This window comes from Mustela nigripes, chromosome 14, assembly GCF_022355385.1.
Source record: "Mustela nigripes isolate SB6536 chromosome 14, MUSNIG.SB6536, whole genome shotgun sequence".
In the NCBI taxonomy this organism is placed as follows: Eukaryota; Metazoa; Chordata; class Mammalia; order Carnivora; family Mustelidae; genus Mustela; species Mustela nigripes.
Window position 1 is genome coordinate 86,237,574 of NC_081570.1, and position 16,368 is coordinate 86,253,941.

The window sequence follows — 16,368 nt, forward strand, 5'->3', positions numbered from 1 at the left end:
CTTATGTTTGATTACAGTGTTAATATCTGCCCTTTCTGTTCCAGGTGCAGCAGTTGCAAGGAGTTTACAGTTTACAAGAACAGCATTTCTGGACCTTATGTTCTGATGTTTATGTTGGAACCTTGAAATTAGTAGTAGCCCCTGATGCTGATGCCAGGTGGATTTTAAGCCAAACACATAATATTTTTACTCAGGTATGACTTTTTCACTAACTCTTAAAATTCTTTGAATTTATCTTATCTACTAGTTTAAGAAATATTTACTACTTAGCATGTTAAATATGTATGTATATAAATACACGTACACACACACACACCCCCAATACTATAAGGAAACGTAACAGTACTTTCTTTCAACCATATAGTCAAAATTGGGAGTTCTTATTTTAGCTAATACGCTTAAGGAAGATAGTCTCGTTCTGTCATTATACTGATTGGAATTCCTTTAAGAAAAAGTAGATTCGGGGTGCCTGGGTGGCTCAGTGGGTTAAGCCTCTGCCTTCGGCTCAGGTCATGATCTCAGGGTCCTGGGATGAAGCCCCACATTGGGCTCTCTGCTCAAGTGGGGAGCCTCCTTCCTCCTCTCTCTCTCTCTGCCTGCCTCTCTGCCTACTTGTGATCTCTGTCAAATAAATAAATAAAAATCTTAAAAAAAAAAAAAGAAAGAAAGAAAGAAAAAGTAGATTCTCCTTTACTGTATGTATACTCCTTATGAGACATGTTAAATGCTGTTTAAAGCCAAGAACTAAAATAACATTTGGAATAAGAATAATGCCTTGTCAGTGGCTTTAGCTAAAAGTAGACTATGTTAACATTTTTGTGTGATAGCAAAGCCATAGTTTTGTGAGATTTAAAAGCTTAATATGCTATTGTATTTGGAATCATAAATTAGTGCATAGCTTGCAGCCAAATCACTTTACTTGATGCTATGCTGTCTGAAGTTGACATAGTCATGTGACTGATAATCAACTAGGTATCTGTTGGGAGAATAAGAACATCACGTCAACAACATCTAAGGAGAGAGTGAGAGAATACAAATTCTTTTTTCATTCTATTTTGCTGGAAATATTTGGTGAAAAATCTGGTTGTTGACACTGCTGCCAAAATTATCTAACACGTAGATCTAATGAGGAACTGTTTCCATGCCTTAAAAATGTGTTCTTAAAAACTGGCCTGTGCCTCTGGTGTGATGTAGTGAGTGTGTGGTACTTCTGCCAGAAATGGTTAATGTGAGTCTAATCAGTAGCAAACCACCAGAGAAACCCAGCTTGTAGAAACTTGTACGAGACTGTTAGCCTACAAAGGGGGGAAGAATAGTGGGAGGTTATGCTAGATTAGAGGAGACTTCACAATTAAATGCAGTGTTTTATCCTTAACTGAATCTTAGATTGGGGGGGGGGAACAGGCACAGAGGAAATTATTGGGTAATTGGGAAATTTAAATATGGACTGCATAATAGTTCATAATAATTTTGTAGGTGTTAGATTTCTTGGGTGTGATAATGGATTGTGGTTATCGAAGAATGTCCCCATTCTTACCAGATCCATGAAGGAGTTAGTGGCAAAGGATCAGGATGTCTAATTTCAATTATTCAACAGAAGTACAAAGATTATAAATAAATATAGAGAAATAAAGCAAATGTGGCAAAAATATTAAAGATAGTTGATTTTATTTTTTCAAAATAAGTTAAAAAAAACAAAAACTGGAGGTTTCTCATTGTCACCAGGATAAAACCCAAACTTTCTAGTATGACCCCATTAACTTTTCAAGCCTCCCACTATTCATTCCTATATACCTCATACCCCTGTAGACTGTTAACTTTTCTGTGTGGGACAAAGATCCTCTCCTCTAACTTAAAGGCCCAATTTAGTTGTTACTTTCTCTCTGAAGCCTAAAGACCCCTCTAAGCTGCATAACTTTATCTTGTGATACACATATTTATCTGCAGGTTTCTTCCGAACGTCATGATTTTCCATTCTCAATGCTTAAGAAAAATGTATGTGTATAAAAAATTTGTTAAATAAACAAATTCTTCAAACTGTATTTGACCAACACCATCTTTACATGTGCGAAGTATGAAAAAATATGGTTGGGTTCCCATTGGTCTGTTTAACCACAGCATGAAAGGTGGTAATGATATATAGAAATAGAGATACACACACACACACACACACACAAAGAGGGAAAGAAGGTGGGGAAAAGGATGAGAGGAAGAGAAACAGACACAATGTATCTTCAGACATGGAAAACAGAACATAATATGCAGTTTAAATTCAGGATCTTAGCATAAATTAAATGATCTCTCTTCTCTAATAATGAGAAATGTATGGTTATGTTCCTTTGGGGATAAATAATGAAATAATTTTATGTAGGCAAAGCAAGACTTACTCTACTGGGAAGCTGTATGCTGTACCGCTTACTCCAGAATTTCAAGAACTAGGTCTCTTTAACAGACACTTTGAAGTCTGTATGACTGTCATGTCGTAATGAGGCATGCAAGACCTGCACAGTATGTCTGAATCCTCACATCTCAAAACAGGAGGAGTTTTAGAGGCAAAAGGAGAATGTGGCTGCAATAACCTTGCTTTTTCACTGTCATTTCTACATCATCGCTCTCTCCTTTCCCCTGTCTCCTAGTCCTTCTGCCCTCCTTAGTGTGAGCTTCTGTTGACCTCTCGGACATGCTGCAGTACTCTCCCAAGACTTGGGCACTTAGTCACGGTTTTCCCTCTGAAAAGGAATGCTGTTTCTAGGTTTAGAAATGCGCAAGCAGCTGTGTCCGGGCTTAGGAACTGCTGAAGTCGCAACTGCAGTAGGTGGCGGAGGCTTCTTCTGGAAACCTTAGACATCTTGGCTTTTAAAATGGCTGAAGCTGAAAGTTTATTCAGCTGCTGCTTTGGTTTTGGAATCTGTATTGGGGTTTTGAAATTTTTAAGCTCTGAAGAATATTTTCAGCCCTTTCATCAACCAAGGTCAAGCCCACTCTATTTCATTCCTTGCAGAGCAGGGCCTTGCAGTGAAGATGGTTCAACACATTTTTTTCCAGAGGGGAGGAGGAATCACCCTACTAATGACTTATATTCCATACCTTTCTTTATTTTCAAATTGCTTAGTGATCATTATTTTAGTTCCAACATATGCAGAATTGAAGCTTCGAAAGACTAAAAGAAGGATTTACTCAGTAATAAGTTAATACTTTTTGGTTTTTGTTGTTGTTGCTGTTTTTTAAGATTTTACCTATCCATTTGACAGAGAGAGATCACAAGAAGGCAGAGAGGTAGGCAGAGAGATACGGGGAAGCGGGCTCCCTGCTCAGCAGGACTCGATCCCAGGACCCTGAGATCATGACCTGTTTGAGTAAAATCTCTGATTAACCATTCTCACTAAAGTGCAAATGACTGATATAATCTTTTTTTTTTTTTCTTAAGATTTTATTTATTTATTTGACAGAGATCACAAATAGGCAGAGAGGCGGGCAGAGAGAGAGAGAGAGAGAGAGAGAGGAGGAGGCAGGCTCCCTGCTAAGCAGAGAGCCCGATGTGGGACTCGATCCCAGGACCCTGGGATCTTGACATGAGCTGAAGGCAGATGATTAACCAACTGAGCCACCCAGACACCCTTATAACTGATCTTAAATCAGAATTTAAATGATAGTTTTGGTTTAAAAAGTTGTCCTTGTTAAAATATCTGTGAAGACAACTTTAAACTGAAAAAACCAACATCAGTTTGAGAATTACAGCTTTCTTTTCTGTTGATAAAACTTTAAGCTGCATGATTATTTTAGAACTGAATATTAAGCATGGTTTTATTCTCATTAAGTCTTTAATGGCCAGCTAAAGCTGTGCATTACTAAAGAGTAAAATAAGTGACTGGGTGAACTTAGATTCCTTAAGGATTATTAGGTAAGGGATAATCCAGTTTTTAAACTACAAGATTTTCTGTTGACATAGAAAAAGTTCTCTCTTCCATTCTCCCCTGCACTAACTTTTTAAAAAGGAGTTATCCTTCAGGAATTGATGAAATAGGTATTTTTTGTATTTAATATATGAACCAGAAGATTAAGATTAAGATGGCAGTTTAACATTTTATGTGTCTTTTAAACTTACTGATACCATCTGTTAATTTTTTAATATACTATTTTGTTAGAAATAATGGTAGGAAAAAAATCTAGAATATGCTTGTACCCTCTTCAGTTCCACAAAGCACAGAAGACAAACCTACTTTGCTCCCTGATAGAACTTTTTTTTAAAAGATCTTATTTATTTATTTGACACAAAGAGAGAGTACAAGCAAGGGAAGCAGTAGAAGGAGAGGGAGAAAGAAGCAGGCTTCCCACCAAACAGGGAGCCTGATGCAGGGCTTGATCCCAGGACTCTGGGATCATGACCTGAGCCGAAGGCAGAGGCTTAACCATCTGAGCCATCCACGTGCCCCCCTGATAGAACTTCTATTGTGATTTCCTCATCTTTTCTCCTCTTCTGCATATTAAGTCCTGAACCCCCTGATTCCTGCTTCAGCTTTTGGTGCTGTAGTCTCTGGCCTCAAAATAGAAGTTCACACTGATACCCAGGAAGGAACCAGAAAACCTCCTCCTGTGCCCAGATGGGAGTTCCCCGAGTTTCAGGAGCCTCACCAGCCTCCATGCTCTTGATCCCTTCCGGCCTGACTGCTGACCCCGCCCAGAGAGTGGGAGAAGCTACTTACCCCTCTTCTGGGGGCTAGCTAGTCTTCCACCCTTTGTTTGTTTTCCTGTCTGTAGAAGGTTTTCATCTGTCCTAAGTGTCAGTTCTGCTTGCCAACTCTGCAACTTCTCCTTAGCCAGTTTTCCATTTTCTTCATCCTGTGTGCTTGATGCCCACCAGAACTTAACCTCCTGAGGAGGTTGGAGTAAATGGCCATGGGATGGGAGGCCAACAGGCCCCTGGGTTCGTTGTTTTTAATTAAGCCACAAGGTTTAAGCCCTCACTAGTTGGTTGGTAGAGAGCAGAAACAGCAGCAGCAACAGCAGCCGCCGGGCCTTCAGTGAGAGCCCAGCATGCGCCAGGCGCTGCGACAGCTGCTTAACGCCTCGCCTCAGCCTCCTGCAGAACAGGTGCTGCTATTTGTAGTTTATAGAAAAAGGAAGCCAGGCCCAAGTTACTGCTCATGACTTACCGTTTCATCATACTCACTCACTGTTTCACTAATTGTGAGACGATTTAGGTTTCACACGGAGGACGAAGGCAGTTTTCAAGACTTCATTTTAAAGGGATAAAGATTACTGTTATATGTTCAGTCGAAAACTAAAGTATAAAGTATAAAGTTTCTGTGGAATTGGTAGAGAATATAGACAAACCAATAATTTTCTGTAGCCATATTCCTGCGTGATATTTTTCTTTTCTTTCTTTCTTTTTTTTTTTTTTTTTTTAAAGATTTTATTCATTTATTTGACAGAGAGAAATCACAAGTAGATGGAGAGGCAGGCAGAGAGAGAGAGGGAAGCAGGCTCCCTGCTGAGCAGAGAGCCCGATGCGGGACTCGATCCCAGGACCCTGAGATCATGACCTGAGCCGAAGGCAGCGGCTTCACCCACTGAGCCACCCAGGCGCCCCTCTTTTTTTTTTTTTTAACTCCTGATTTGTTTCCTTTCCGCAACGATGAATATTGATCATGAGGGTATCCTAAGTCTATGGCACCAGGTTCACATTTATTGTGTTAAAAATGTCTTAATGATTCAAAAAGTATTGACTGAATCATGGTTTACATGACTCCCATGATATAAGACACAATCTTATATGGTTTTCACTTGGTAAAGACAAGGCTTTTAAAGACCAGGCTCCAGCTCCCAGTGCCATCCCAGCAGTAGTGTTTGCTGCAACTGAGCGGTGTTTTGATCTGCTAGAGTATTTGTCTTGTGTTTATGGTGTGGATAAACTATAGAAAACCTAGTTTGCATTCAGGGAGTAGGTGACTCACTATAGGATTCTTTGGAAATTCTGCTTTTCTTTCTAGTTTGAAGGAAATTGAGAGAAAGGAATATGGGAGGGTGGAAAACTTGAAGCCATCCCCCTCAGGACAGCTGGATGAAGCAAAATGCCTTTTTCTGTTAGACTGACTTTTTATGGAAAGCTGTAGCCCCTCAGGGGAAAGATACAAGCTTGAGTAATTAACTCATGATTATGCAAAGATCAATTTACCTAGCCTCTTTGTTTTTCCTCTTTTTTTTTAATTGCCTTGGGCTAACTTCATTTCTTATTACTGTCTTCACTGTGTTAGGCTGGGGCTGAGGGAAGTGGCTGGGATAGTAATGGGAAACCAACTTACTTTGCCCATTTTACTTTCATTAACAATTTTGTTAAAAGAGAAAAGGAGAAAAGGAACTAAGCCAATTTACTTGGGGCAGTAGTTTTTTTCTTAAGGTTAGATATAGAAGAATTTTGCAGAAGAGTTCCTTACTTATTTCAGAGACCGTCTCGGTTGAGTAAATCAGATATACGTACAACGAGTCATAATAGTTTATTTAAATAGCCTTTTCAGCATATGAAATCCTTTCTCATATATTCATATACAATCCTGGGATGTAACAAGGGTTTATTAAATACATGTCAAATATTAGATGAACAAAGAACAATCTTATGAGATAGGTAAACTTGGTATGAATCAATGCTTTTAAAATGAGAAAAACTGCGGGGCGCCTGGGTGGCTCAGTGGGTTAAGCCGCTGCCTTCGGCTCGGGTCATGATCCCAGCGTCCTGGGATCGAGTCCCACATCGGGCTCTCTGCTCAGCGGGGAGCCTGCTTCCTCCTCTCTCTCTGCCTGCCTCTCTGTCTACTTGTGATTTCTGTCTGTCAAATAAATAAAATCTTTAAAAAAAATAAAAAATAAAAAATAAATAAAATGAGAAAAACTGAGATTTGATTTTAAATCTTGGCTCAAAATCATGCAGATGTTGAGTTGTCTTTTTTCTGCCGTAAGCCTCTTTAAGGAAAGGCTGCTCTTAAATGTAGTTTCCATAAATTTGAATAACAAGCAGTTTTGCAGAGCTTTTACTTGACCAAAGCAAGGATTTTTAAATTTTATTTCATTATTATTATTATTATTATGATTATTACTATCATTTTTTTTTCATTTTTATTACTTTTTTTTAATGAGTCAAGAAAGCTAAAACCTCTTCTGTGCTGATAAGCTTCTAGGGTCTACTCAGCTTTTTATCCCATTTGAGTAGTTCCTGCTCCTCTCACACATTGATTCATGTTGTGCGCCCATTTGAATGCTAAGAAAAAAAGGCCATGCTAGAATTTACTGTAGTGTTAATCCCTGACTGATTTTTTTCTCTTTCCATTAATATTCTAATTTACCTTTTATTCTTTGATACTGGCAAGAAAATGCTTATTGTAACTACTTGTGCTTTAATTTTTAAAAGTTATTTTTGTTTGAAAGGAATTTAATAGAATTTCTGTTCATCCAGTAATCATTTATTGAGCAATTACTGTGGGCCAGGCACTATTTCAGGTACTAGGAATCAGCAATGGAAAAAAAAAAAAAAAGACGGAATCCTTGTTATGTAGAGATTACGTTATAACGGGTGAGTGACAGTAAACATAGCAATGGAGGTGATGTAAAATGGTCAGGTTCTGGGATTGGGCTACTTTGAAAGTAAGGCAAACAGGTTTTCCTAATGGGTGTGAGAGAAAGAAAGGTCTTTAGGTTGTAACACCGAGGATGGCATTGAGCCATAGAATATACAAGATCACCAGACTTTCAGGGAGGAGGTCAGACATCTAGGTAGAACTGTGAAGTAGATGGCAGGTAGGTCCCAGTGGGGGGTGCAAGTGTGGGAGGTGTGAGCATGCAGATAGTACTAAAAGTCTGGATACTAGATGAGACCAACTAGGGAACAAATGGAGAAAAAGAAGGAATCTGTGAGGACTGAGCCTTTAAGTATTTCAGTGTTAAGTGCTCAAAGGTAGGAGGAAGAACCAGCAAAGGAGACTGAGGAAGACTGATAATTGAGGTAGAAGGTCACCAGTGAGTCTTCTCTGAAAGCCAAGCAAGAGGGAAGTGTTTCAGTAGGGAAGAGTATGTGCCTGTGTCCTTGCCTTTAAAGTAAATGTTTAGAGGATGGACAGGTGAGCACTGGTCCAAGCAACTTGGAGGTGACCTTGACCAACAGCTCTGCAAAGTGCTGGGTGGCAAAAGTTCAGTTGAAATGCGTTCAAGAGAGAACAGAGAAAAGGAATTGTAGGCAAAAATGTACAACAATTGATAACATAGGAGAGCTGGGAGCAATTTTGAGAGCAGTCCTTGAATAGCGGGTTCATATCCAAAATTGAAGAGAGGCGTTAGAATGTAATTAAATAACCAACAGATGGTCCTCCTTAAGTGTTTGCTCATCGTCTGTCATAGGAAGATTGAGACTGAATCAGTTTATGATTTTAGTAGCCAGTTAGGCAAGCACTGTGCTGTTTGCTAGCAGAGTACCAGTAGCTGGGTAACCTTACTGTTCTGGATTTCACTTGGACACTGTCTATAATGAAGAGCATGGCTTCTGTAGAGGTAAATGGAGGATCTTTCTGCAATTATGAATATAATTATTTCTAAGATAGAATGACTGGCCCTTTCTGATGAAGAATGGAGAATTATTTTCCAGAGACAGAAAAGAAAAATAATGCTTTCCTTTTTCAAAAAAATGAGATTTTGTTTTGTTTTGTTTTCTGTTACTTTTCTAAAATGTATAGGCTGCTATTGGTTGGTTCGATTTTCTGATTTTTTTTTTTTAACTTTTCAGGCTGGAGTGAGACAGCTTTATGTACAGATTGATTTTGCGGCCATGTAACAAATGAAAGAAGTTATCCTTCTTGGGGCACCTAATATTTCCGGTACTGTACAATTCAAAATGTTGTAGCTAGCTTTTTAAAACAGAAAACTCGTCACTACAATTCCCCAGCACCAAGTAGACCAGGTAGTGTCCGCAGTTGTGCTCGGCCAAGAGCGCACAGCTAAGGGAGCAAAATTAAGAGGATCTCTCTTGGACTTTTGGTCTTGTCTTTTGTGCTCTTCCCTCCAAACCATTTTGATTTCTGACGTTTGTAGTTTTGTCCCAGAATGTTGTTTTTTGTTTACTGGGTTTTTTTTTTTTCCATTTCAAAAATGCCCTCACTCCCAGTCATCATCCTAGCCAGTACAAATCCAGATGCTGGGCGTCGAGTCATCTGGAAAGTCTTCACTGAAGCTGCTGGAAACCACTGCTTTCATTTACACAAAACTAGTGTTATTTAAAAAAAAAAATGGAAATCGTTTTATATGTAATGTCACAATGGTTGACATTCTTCAGTATAATCATATGTTTGTAAAATTGTTTGTACCTTGCAAACTTATGAACCAAACCATATTGGGTTTTCAAAGTGCCTTTGTATCAGAAAATGTATTTGCCAGCATAAAAATGTACCATCAAAGGTCATGTGAATGGTTTTTTCCAATGGATAATTCTATAATCTGTACAAAGTGTAAGACTCTTCTAAGTGATGTATACTGATTGTCTTTGTGTGTACTTCCAGCCTAGGTTTAAATACATGAAAAGTTTTCTCTTACTACTCGGTCTCGTCAAAAAGTAGGTGTTGGGCGCCTGGGTGGCTCAGTGGGTTAAGCCTCTGCCTTCGGCTCAGGTCATGATCTCAGAGTCCTGGGATCGAGTCCCGCATCGGGCTCTCTGCTCAGCAGGGAGCCTGCTTCTCCCTCTCTCTCTGCCTGCCTCTCTGCCTACTTGTGATCTCTCTCTATGTCAGATAAATAAATAAAATCTTAAAAAAAAAAAAAAAGTAGGTGTTACTTTGCTTTTTAAATCAAATTCAGTTATCACATTATCCTATGGACTGTGTTTTCAGAACTCTGCAAACACATGTTATATAGATGATTGTTCTGACTTACTTAAAACATTTGCTAAATCCCAAATTTCTCTGAAAGCTACTGTGTCTGTGAAAACTTCCCTGTGTGTCTCCTTGCTATTTTTATGGATTTTTTTTTTTTTTAATTTTTTTCTAGTGGGGGGTGCAGAGGGAGAGGGAGAGAAAGAATCTTAAGCAGGCTCCACGCCCAGCATGGAGCCTGGCACCAGGCTTTATCATACAACCCTGAGACAGTGACCTGAGCCGAAATCAAGAGTCAGACGCTTAACCCACTGAGCCACCCAGGAGCCCCTATGGATTTTATTAACGAAAGGCAATGTAGAGGGAAGGCAGAAATGGTTGTGACAATGTTACTTTGTTTTTTCATTCTTCAAATGCCAAGTCATACAATTTGTTTTCCTGTGCAAGCATTGCACAAATACAGTTGCTTTCAGAAATCCTAAAAGCAACATTTTATTGTTTGAACTATTGAAGATACAGATCAGTTGTGATAAAACAGGTGTCTTAGAAGTTAATAAGTTGATTTCTAGGTTTTTGTGTATTTGAAAAATAAAATTGTGATTTGAGATGCAGGTGCTTGAACACTCAAATATTCTCTGTGTTTTTGAAGAAATACTGATCTGGAAAGCTATTTACCCATTGTTCTTCATTTTATCACAATGTATGTTCCCTCTTAACTTTAAAAAAAAAAAAACGAGAATTCTTGGGGGGAAAAAACTCTGCAGGATGGAAATGTGATTGTTGAGAATGTAGGCCAGTAATAAGCACTTTTCACTGATGGGGCAGGAATTGCTGTTGATTTTGTGTAAGTTTTAGAATATCTTTCTCCTTATTTCTGATCTACAATTTATGAACTAAAGTGTATTAGGAGAACTGGACTACTTTCTTTATGCTTTCCCAAACTGCTGCAGATTGCTATGAGCTGTTGATAGTCCCCTTTTTGCAGATTAAGCAGTATTTTCAAAACATGTTTACTTGCTGCCAGGCAGTTCTAAAGCTAAGAATCCCTGCAGTAGAATGTGTTTAACTAAAACAGTTCTTGAGAGTTTGGGGAGGGAAAGTATAAAAAGAAATGTTCTGATAATGTACTGTTTTTTTCATTATATATGTAAATGGCCATTTGGAAGTTTGTATCCGCTACCAAGCCTGGGATATTCTGTGCATTTTGGCATATCGTGGAAAATGTCAGATGTAGATGAAGGTGGGAATTTGGGATGTGTGCCTTTAAAAGCTAGTATTATATCTGATTGTACTGATTGTTCACATATGGAGACAGTATTTGCACTGGCCTGTATACCTGACAGCGCATTCTGAAGGTCGGATTCTGCCTTTCATCAGGCCCTCCATTCTATGTGAAAGTACGCGTCATTTTAACTATACTCTGAATACACAAGTGCATGCATATGTGTTTTGTCTTTGATAAGGCATCGAGCATACAGATGATTAGACTGATATGGAACTCTAATTTTGCACCTTATTTAAGAGATTTCCAGCTCGTATCATTTGGCAGGTTGGCATTAACATTTATGCTTTAATTAAATGTCCTGAAACCTGTGCGTGCAGCAGTAACAAATCAGTGTGAGAAAAAGCAATTTTGTTCTCGTTCTAACAAATATTCTGTCTCACCTGTGTTTTTGGCACAGGTCTACTGCTAAAGTAGGCAATTTCACTGAGAAACTACCTGATTGTTGTAATAGATGGGAGATGTCTCTAAGGTTAGGCAGTGAGTCTCTGAGTATAAGTTTGCTGGTATTTTAAAAATCAGAATATTCCCTGGAGAACAAATTTGTTTTGCTCTGGGAAAGTTTACCTTGCTTAGTAAACATCCCCAAACAGAAATACACCTGTTTTAGTTTTGTGTTTTTAAAATCTAGATTATATTACTCAAAGGGCTTACCATATGTGTGGCTTTATTTTGCTGACTCCCTGTGCACTTTTGTGAAGGACAGTGTGTAGTTCAACTGTATCTCTGTATTCCTGTCATCGCCAAGCGGTTTTCTGCAGAGGCATAAGCAAGTAGCAGCAGACGTTTAGTGACATCGGAATGTCCCTTGTCTCCAGATGCTTCAGCATTCTTCAAAGCCTCCGTGTAGACACCAGTAACCAAAATACTGTGACTTGTGCACCTTATAAAACAGCCCCATTGGTGACTCCAAATGCAGTTGGTCAGAGTTCTATAATGTTTTTACCTATGGAATTATCAATTTTATAAAGATTACTAATATGGTGTCATCCTCATATAATGCTGGGATTTAAGAACAAAAATACGTCATTGCTGAACACAGAATTTTACATCTAAGGGACTGTCCTTAAAAGCAGTCTCGTTCTACCTCTCATTTTACAGATGAGAACATTGAAGCCCAGAAATGCTGTCATTTCCTCAAGGTCACAGAGATAATTAGTGGCAAAGCCAAGACTAGAATCCAGGTCTTCTGACTCCAAGTCAAGTTCTTTCTATTCTACTGTGCTGCCTCACCAGTGTAATATTTGCCTTTCTGTAAATGTGATGAAAAAGCATTTGTAAATAAAGGAAAGCTGACCTCCATTTTTGGTACATTAAGGCACTTTATAATGGAGTTTTATTGTCTTATTTTTCATAAATATGAAGTTCAGAATATTATTTCCATACTTCCATTATGAGGTTTAGAATATTCTTTATGGAAAATAATAATTTTTGTACTTTTACTTTTTTACTCTTATGAAACCAGTTCCTGATTTTTAAAATATGATGATTTCTGTACTTTGGATACTTTTAACTTGTGAGTGAATTTTTCTGTTAATTGCCCAAGGCTAAATCCAGTTTAAGGATTGCTAAGTTTCTTTATTCTGTTTATAGTCTGTGAGCTGGTACTTTCTAGAAACCAGGCTAATTCTCACAGGTCATATCATTTCGGTCTTGATACTTCCGTTTTCATTTACTGGGGAGGTTTTTGGATTTTTAACATTTATCCTCAGAACCACACAAAATTTGGCATTAAATGAAATAGAGAACAAAACAAGTCTTTTAATTCAGTAGGGTGAAATTTTGGTCTTACCAGAACCCCAAATGTTAAATTGCTTACTCTCAACGTAAAAGCATTACCTTGATAAAATTGAACTTTTTTCTTTCTGTTACCATCTTCAAAACAGAAATCATTTTCCAGTTCACAAGAACTTTGGCAAAAAAAAAAAAAGAGAGAGAGAGAAATTTTATTTTTTGAGAACAGTCATTAAAAGTTTTATTAATAGAAGAAGATTGTCTCAAGACATGACCCACCAGCAGCCTTAGTGATCCATATCTCTACCATGGAGATAGACTTATTTACAGTGAAAATTTATGTATCAAAAAAGGTATCTGCTGAGAAGTATCATTATATTTAAAGGCCAAATGGATGTGAGTCTTTTTGATGAGGACATCTTTGGTTTGTATTTGACTATTTCCCAACTACAAATTATATGGAAAGGGTGGGATTCAACCTTCATTAAGTATTTCTGTGTCTTTGTATGGTCTTCTCCGTGTTGTCACATTTGAAAGCCTCACATTTCAATAAAGAAAGAAATTTTGCATGCTTTTTTGAGCATTTTCAAATTCCCTCCCTGGGGAAGGAATTCGTAACCATCACCGCATTTTACAGATGAGGAAGCTGTTGTGGGAGAATTTAAATGACTTGCCTAAGGGATAGCCAGTGGTAACGCACTGACTTTAAATCCAGAGCTTTTTTGGATGAGGGCTCCGTTTTATGTATATCATTCTACAGTGGTAAAAAAAATACAAGAGGTTGTAGCAGATTTGAACAGACTCTGCAATAAAATCAGTGAACAATTAGCATGACAAAACTGATTATGGGGTAGCAGTTGTTACATATACATTGCTTAAACTCATTCCTTCATTCAGTGCTCTCATGCTTATTTCCTACCTTTGCCATTGAATTTAAACTGTGCAGACTAAAAAGAATAATCAGAACTCCTTTAAGAATTTTTAAAACCTTTACAAAAGAAAGTTTTATTGATGCTCAAAGTTGCTTAAAAAAGGGACTGACTCAGAAGCGAGTCCTTGCCAGTCTGTAAGTAAAGAGAAACTGATTCCATCCTGGCTAAGAGAGGTTAACATGATTGTTGAGGGAATTATCTTCCAAGAATAATTTGTGCTGCTTGAGAGGGATCTGAGGATGTACAACATTACATTTTATAGATACCTTTCCAAGGAAGAAATCTATTTCATAATTAGTAGCAGTCTATGCTTAGTAATAGTATTGAATTTTGAACTCTTTCCGTGGCTTTGAAAATTTAGTACTTGGCAAATCTGATGATATTGGAAAGTTTGTAGAAAAGAATGTCTTTGTCTTGTCATCTATCTCATTATCCCCAAACTTAGTATGAACTTCCACTTACATGCTCAGTAAATGATTAACTAGTGAGTAAATATTGTAGGTAGTAGTGGATACAAAACTCATGGTTGGGGACAGATAGAATCAGTGATTTATTATTACAGAAGACACCTCACCTTTTCTTTGGCATTTTTGCACAAAAAAGTGACTTTGTATCCACTTTGGCCATTATTTTTCAAGGAGCCTTGTGAGCTGCTTCGCTATTTTAATCCAGGCACAGTAGACATAAAGAGATGTTATCCATGTTTTTGGATAGAAATTTGGCAGAACTGAGACTGGAAGCTGGGTCACTTGAATTTTTACATTATGTATTGCCAAATGAGAAACCACATCGCCTCCTTGGTTTCTATAGAAGACTGCCATATTGATATTACTTTAAGGATCTGTGTATGACATACCTTGTTTCATTTATCTCCAGATATATTATTATCCAAAACTCTTTCAGGGGTATAACCTGAAGGTGCTTCTAAAAAACAAACAAACAAACAAACAAACAAAACACTACATATATTCATTTAGTGATTTAAATATTCCTAGAACAGTTTCTTTTTTTCTTTTTTCCCCTCTAAATACCAAATTTTAGTAGAGCTTCTCTATATTTCTTATTTTTCATCTTTTAATTGCTGCTGCCATGGCAAAATTTCCCCCTTTTTACTAGTAAAAAAAGAAAAAGCTTTATTTTGAATTTTAATATTGGAATTTTGTTTAAGGTACCACATACCATGTATCAGTTAGCCTCAGTGAAGATTCTGTTTTGAACTAGATGTATCCTGTCAGGAGTTTGCCAAATAATCACATTTTCCTCTAATAGCAAAAATTCTGTGATACTTCTTCCCAAGTGATATTTTGCCCCAACACTTGTGAGTTTGATCAATAAACAGAATTGATCTTTAATATCGGAAATACTGTGAATTAAAAATTGCCAAATCCCTTCTCGATATATTCCAAACACCCCTACAACACTTTACCTCCCTGTCTTTAGTGGTTTCTAATCATGTGGCCAAGTTTGACTTTGGATTTGATTTCTATATGAAGATTTTGGCACCAAGACATTTCTAAACAAACATTTGAATACAAGGCTAGATTGGAATGTCAGATTTCAAGGACTGTGTTGTAATTTGGTTTGGATGTGCTAAAGTGAGCAATTATGATTTGCCTAAATATACAATGAATCCATCATGTATATTTCATTTTTTTTTCTACTTGAAGATATTCATGTATCATGTATATATTTTAACTTCAGGTGTATTTAAAAAGAATAAATAATTGTATCAAAATTCTTCCAATAAAATTTGTTTCAAAATCTTCACCTGATTTCTGTCTATCAGTTTGATCAGTTGAAAGGAATATTGTGAACCTAACAATTACTGGATTCAGAGCTAGAGGACTTGAGGAATGAAAGAGAAAGAATGGTGTTCAGGACCAGAAAATGGGAGAACTCACCAGAGGGAGGAGATACTAGGAAATTGGAAAGGTCTTAATATGTGAAGGTCCTCCTTGTGGTTCTTATCCGTTACTTTACTTTATAAAGACATTTGCAGTATTTATTTCCAGATATTTGCATTAACTCCAAATTCTTCTTTTACCTCATTCTCTATGCATGACCTCAATTTATAGGAAATAAAGACTAAAACCAACATGAGCCTCTGTTATCTTTCCAAAATTCTCCCCCTCTAATCAAAAGCAATAAAAAAGCTTTTTTTAATTTATTTTTTTTACCTCGCCACAAAACCCCAGATCCCATTTATCCCACCTTCTCAAACATACTGTTCTATCAAAGCAGCCTCTTTACTATCAATCTTTGCCACACAACAACAGCTTTATATTCAGTGTTTGTGCTGTTGAATACCTCATATGTGGTCTGAATGTGCTTCTAATGTGTCCTTTCTAACTATTTCCATAGCTCCTACTAATATGGCTTCAGTCCTCTTTATTTTGTAGAAGTTAATCAAAGGCCCTTAGTGGCTTCTTGCCACATCCATGGCAGAACTACTAACATCTCAACATCAGCAAAGAGAAAATAATTTATTTTTTCCACTCAAGTAGCTTCACAACCACCAATTTCTGTCAGAATCCCTTACTTAGTTCCTGGACATCTAAACATTGCCTTTCTCCCC

The 16,368-nt window shown here is 37.5% G+C and overlaps 1 protein-coding gene across 2 annotated transcripts in view; it reads left to right on the forward strand.

Annotated features, from left to right (window-relative positions):
- SLC30A7 (solute carrier family 30 member 7) overlaps positions 1-15,560 on the forward strand; it is an 88,367-nt gene extending 72,807 nt beyond the window's left edge. The window contains exons 10-12 of one of the 2 annotated variants that reach the window (XM_059375522.1): positions 45-194; positions 8,768-8,858; positions 12,229-15,560. In XM_059375522.1, coding sequence (XP_059231505.1) covers positions 45-194; positions 8,768-8,815 — 198 coding nt within the window. In that variant the 3' untranslated portion in view covers positions 8,816-8,858; positions 12,229-15,560. Of the gene's footprint in view, positions 1-44; positions 195-8,767 lie in introns of both variants that reach the window. The other variant, XM_059375521.1, reaches the window with a different exon arrangement.
- Positions 15,561-16,368: the final 808 nt, after the last annotated feature.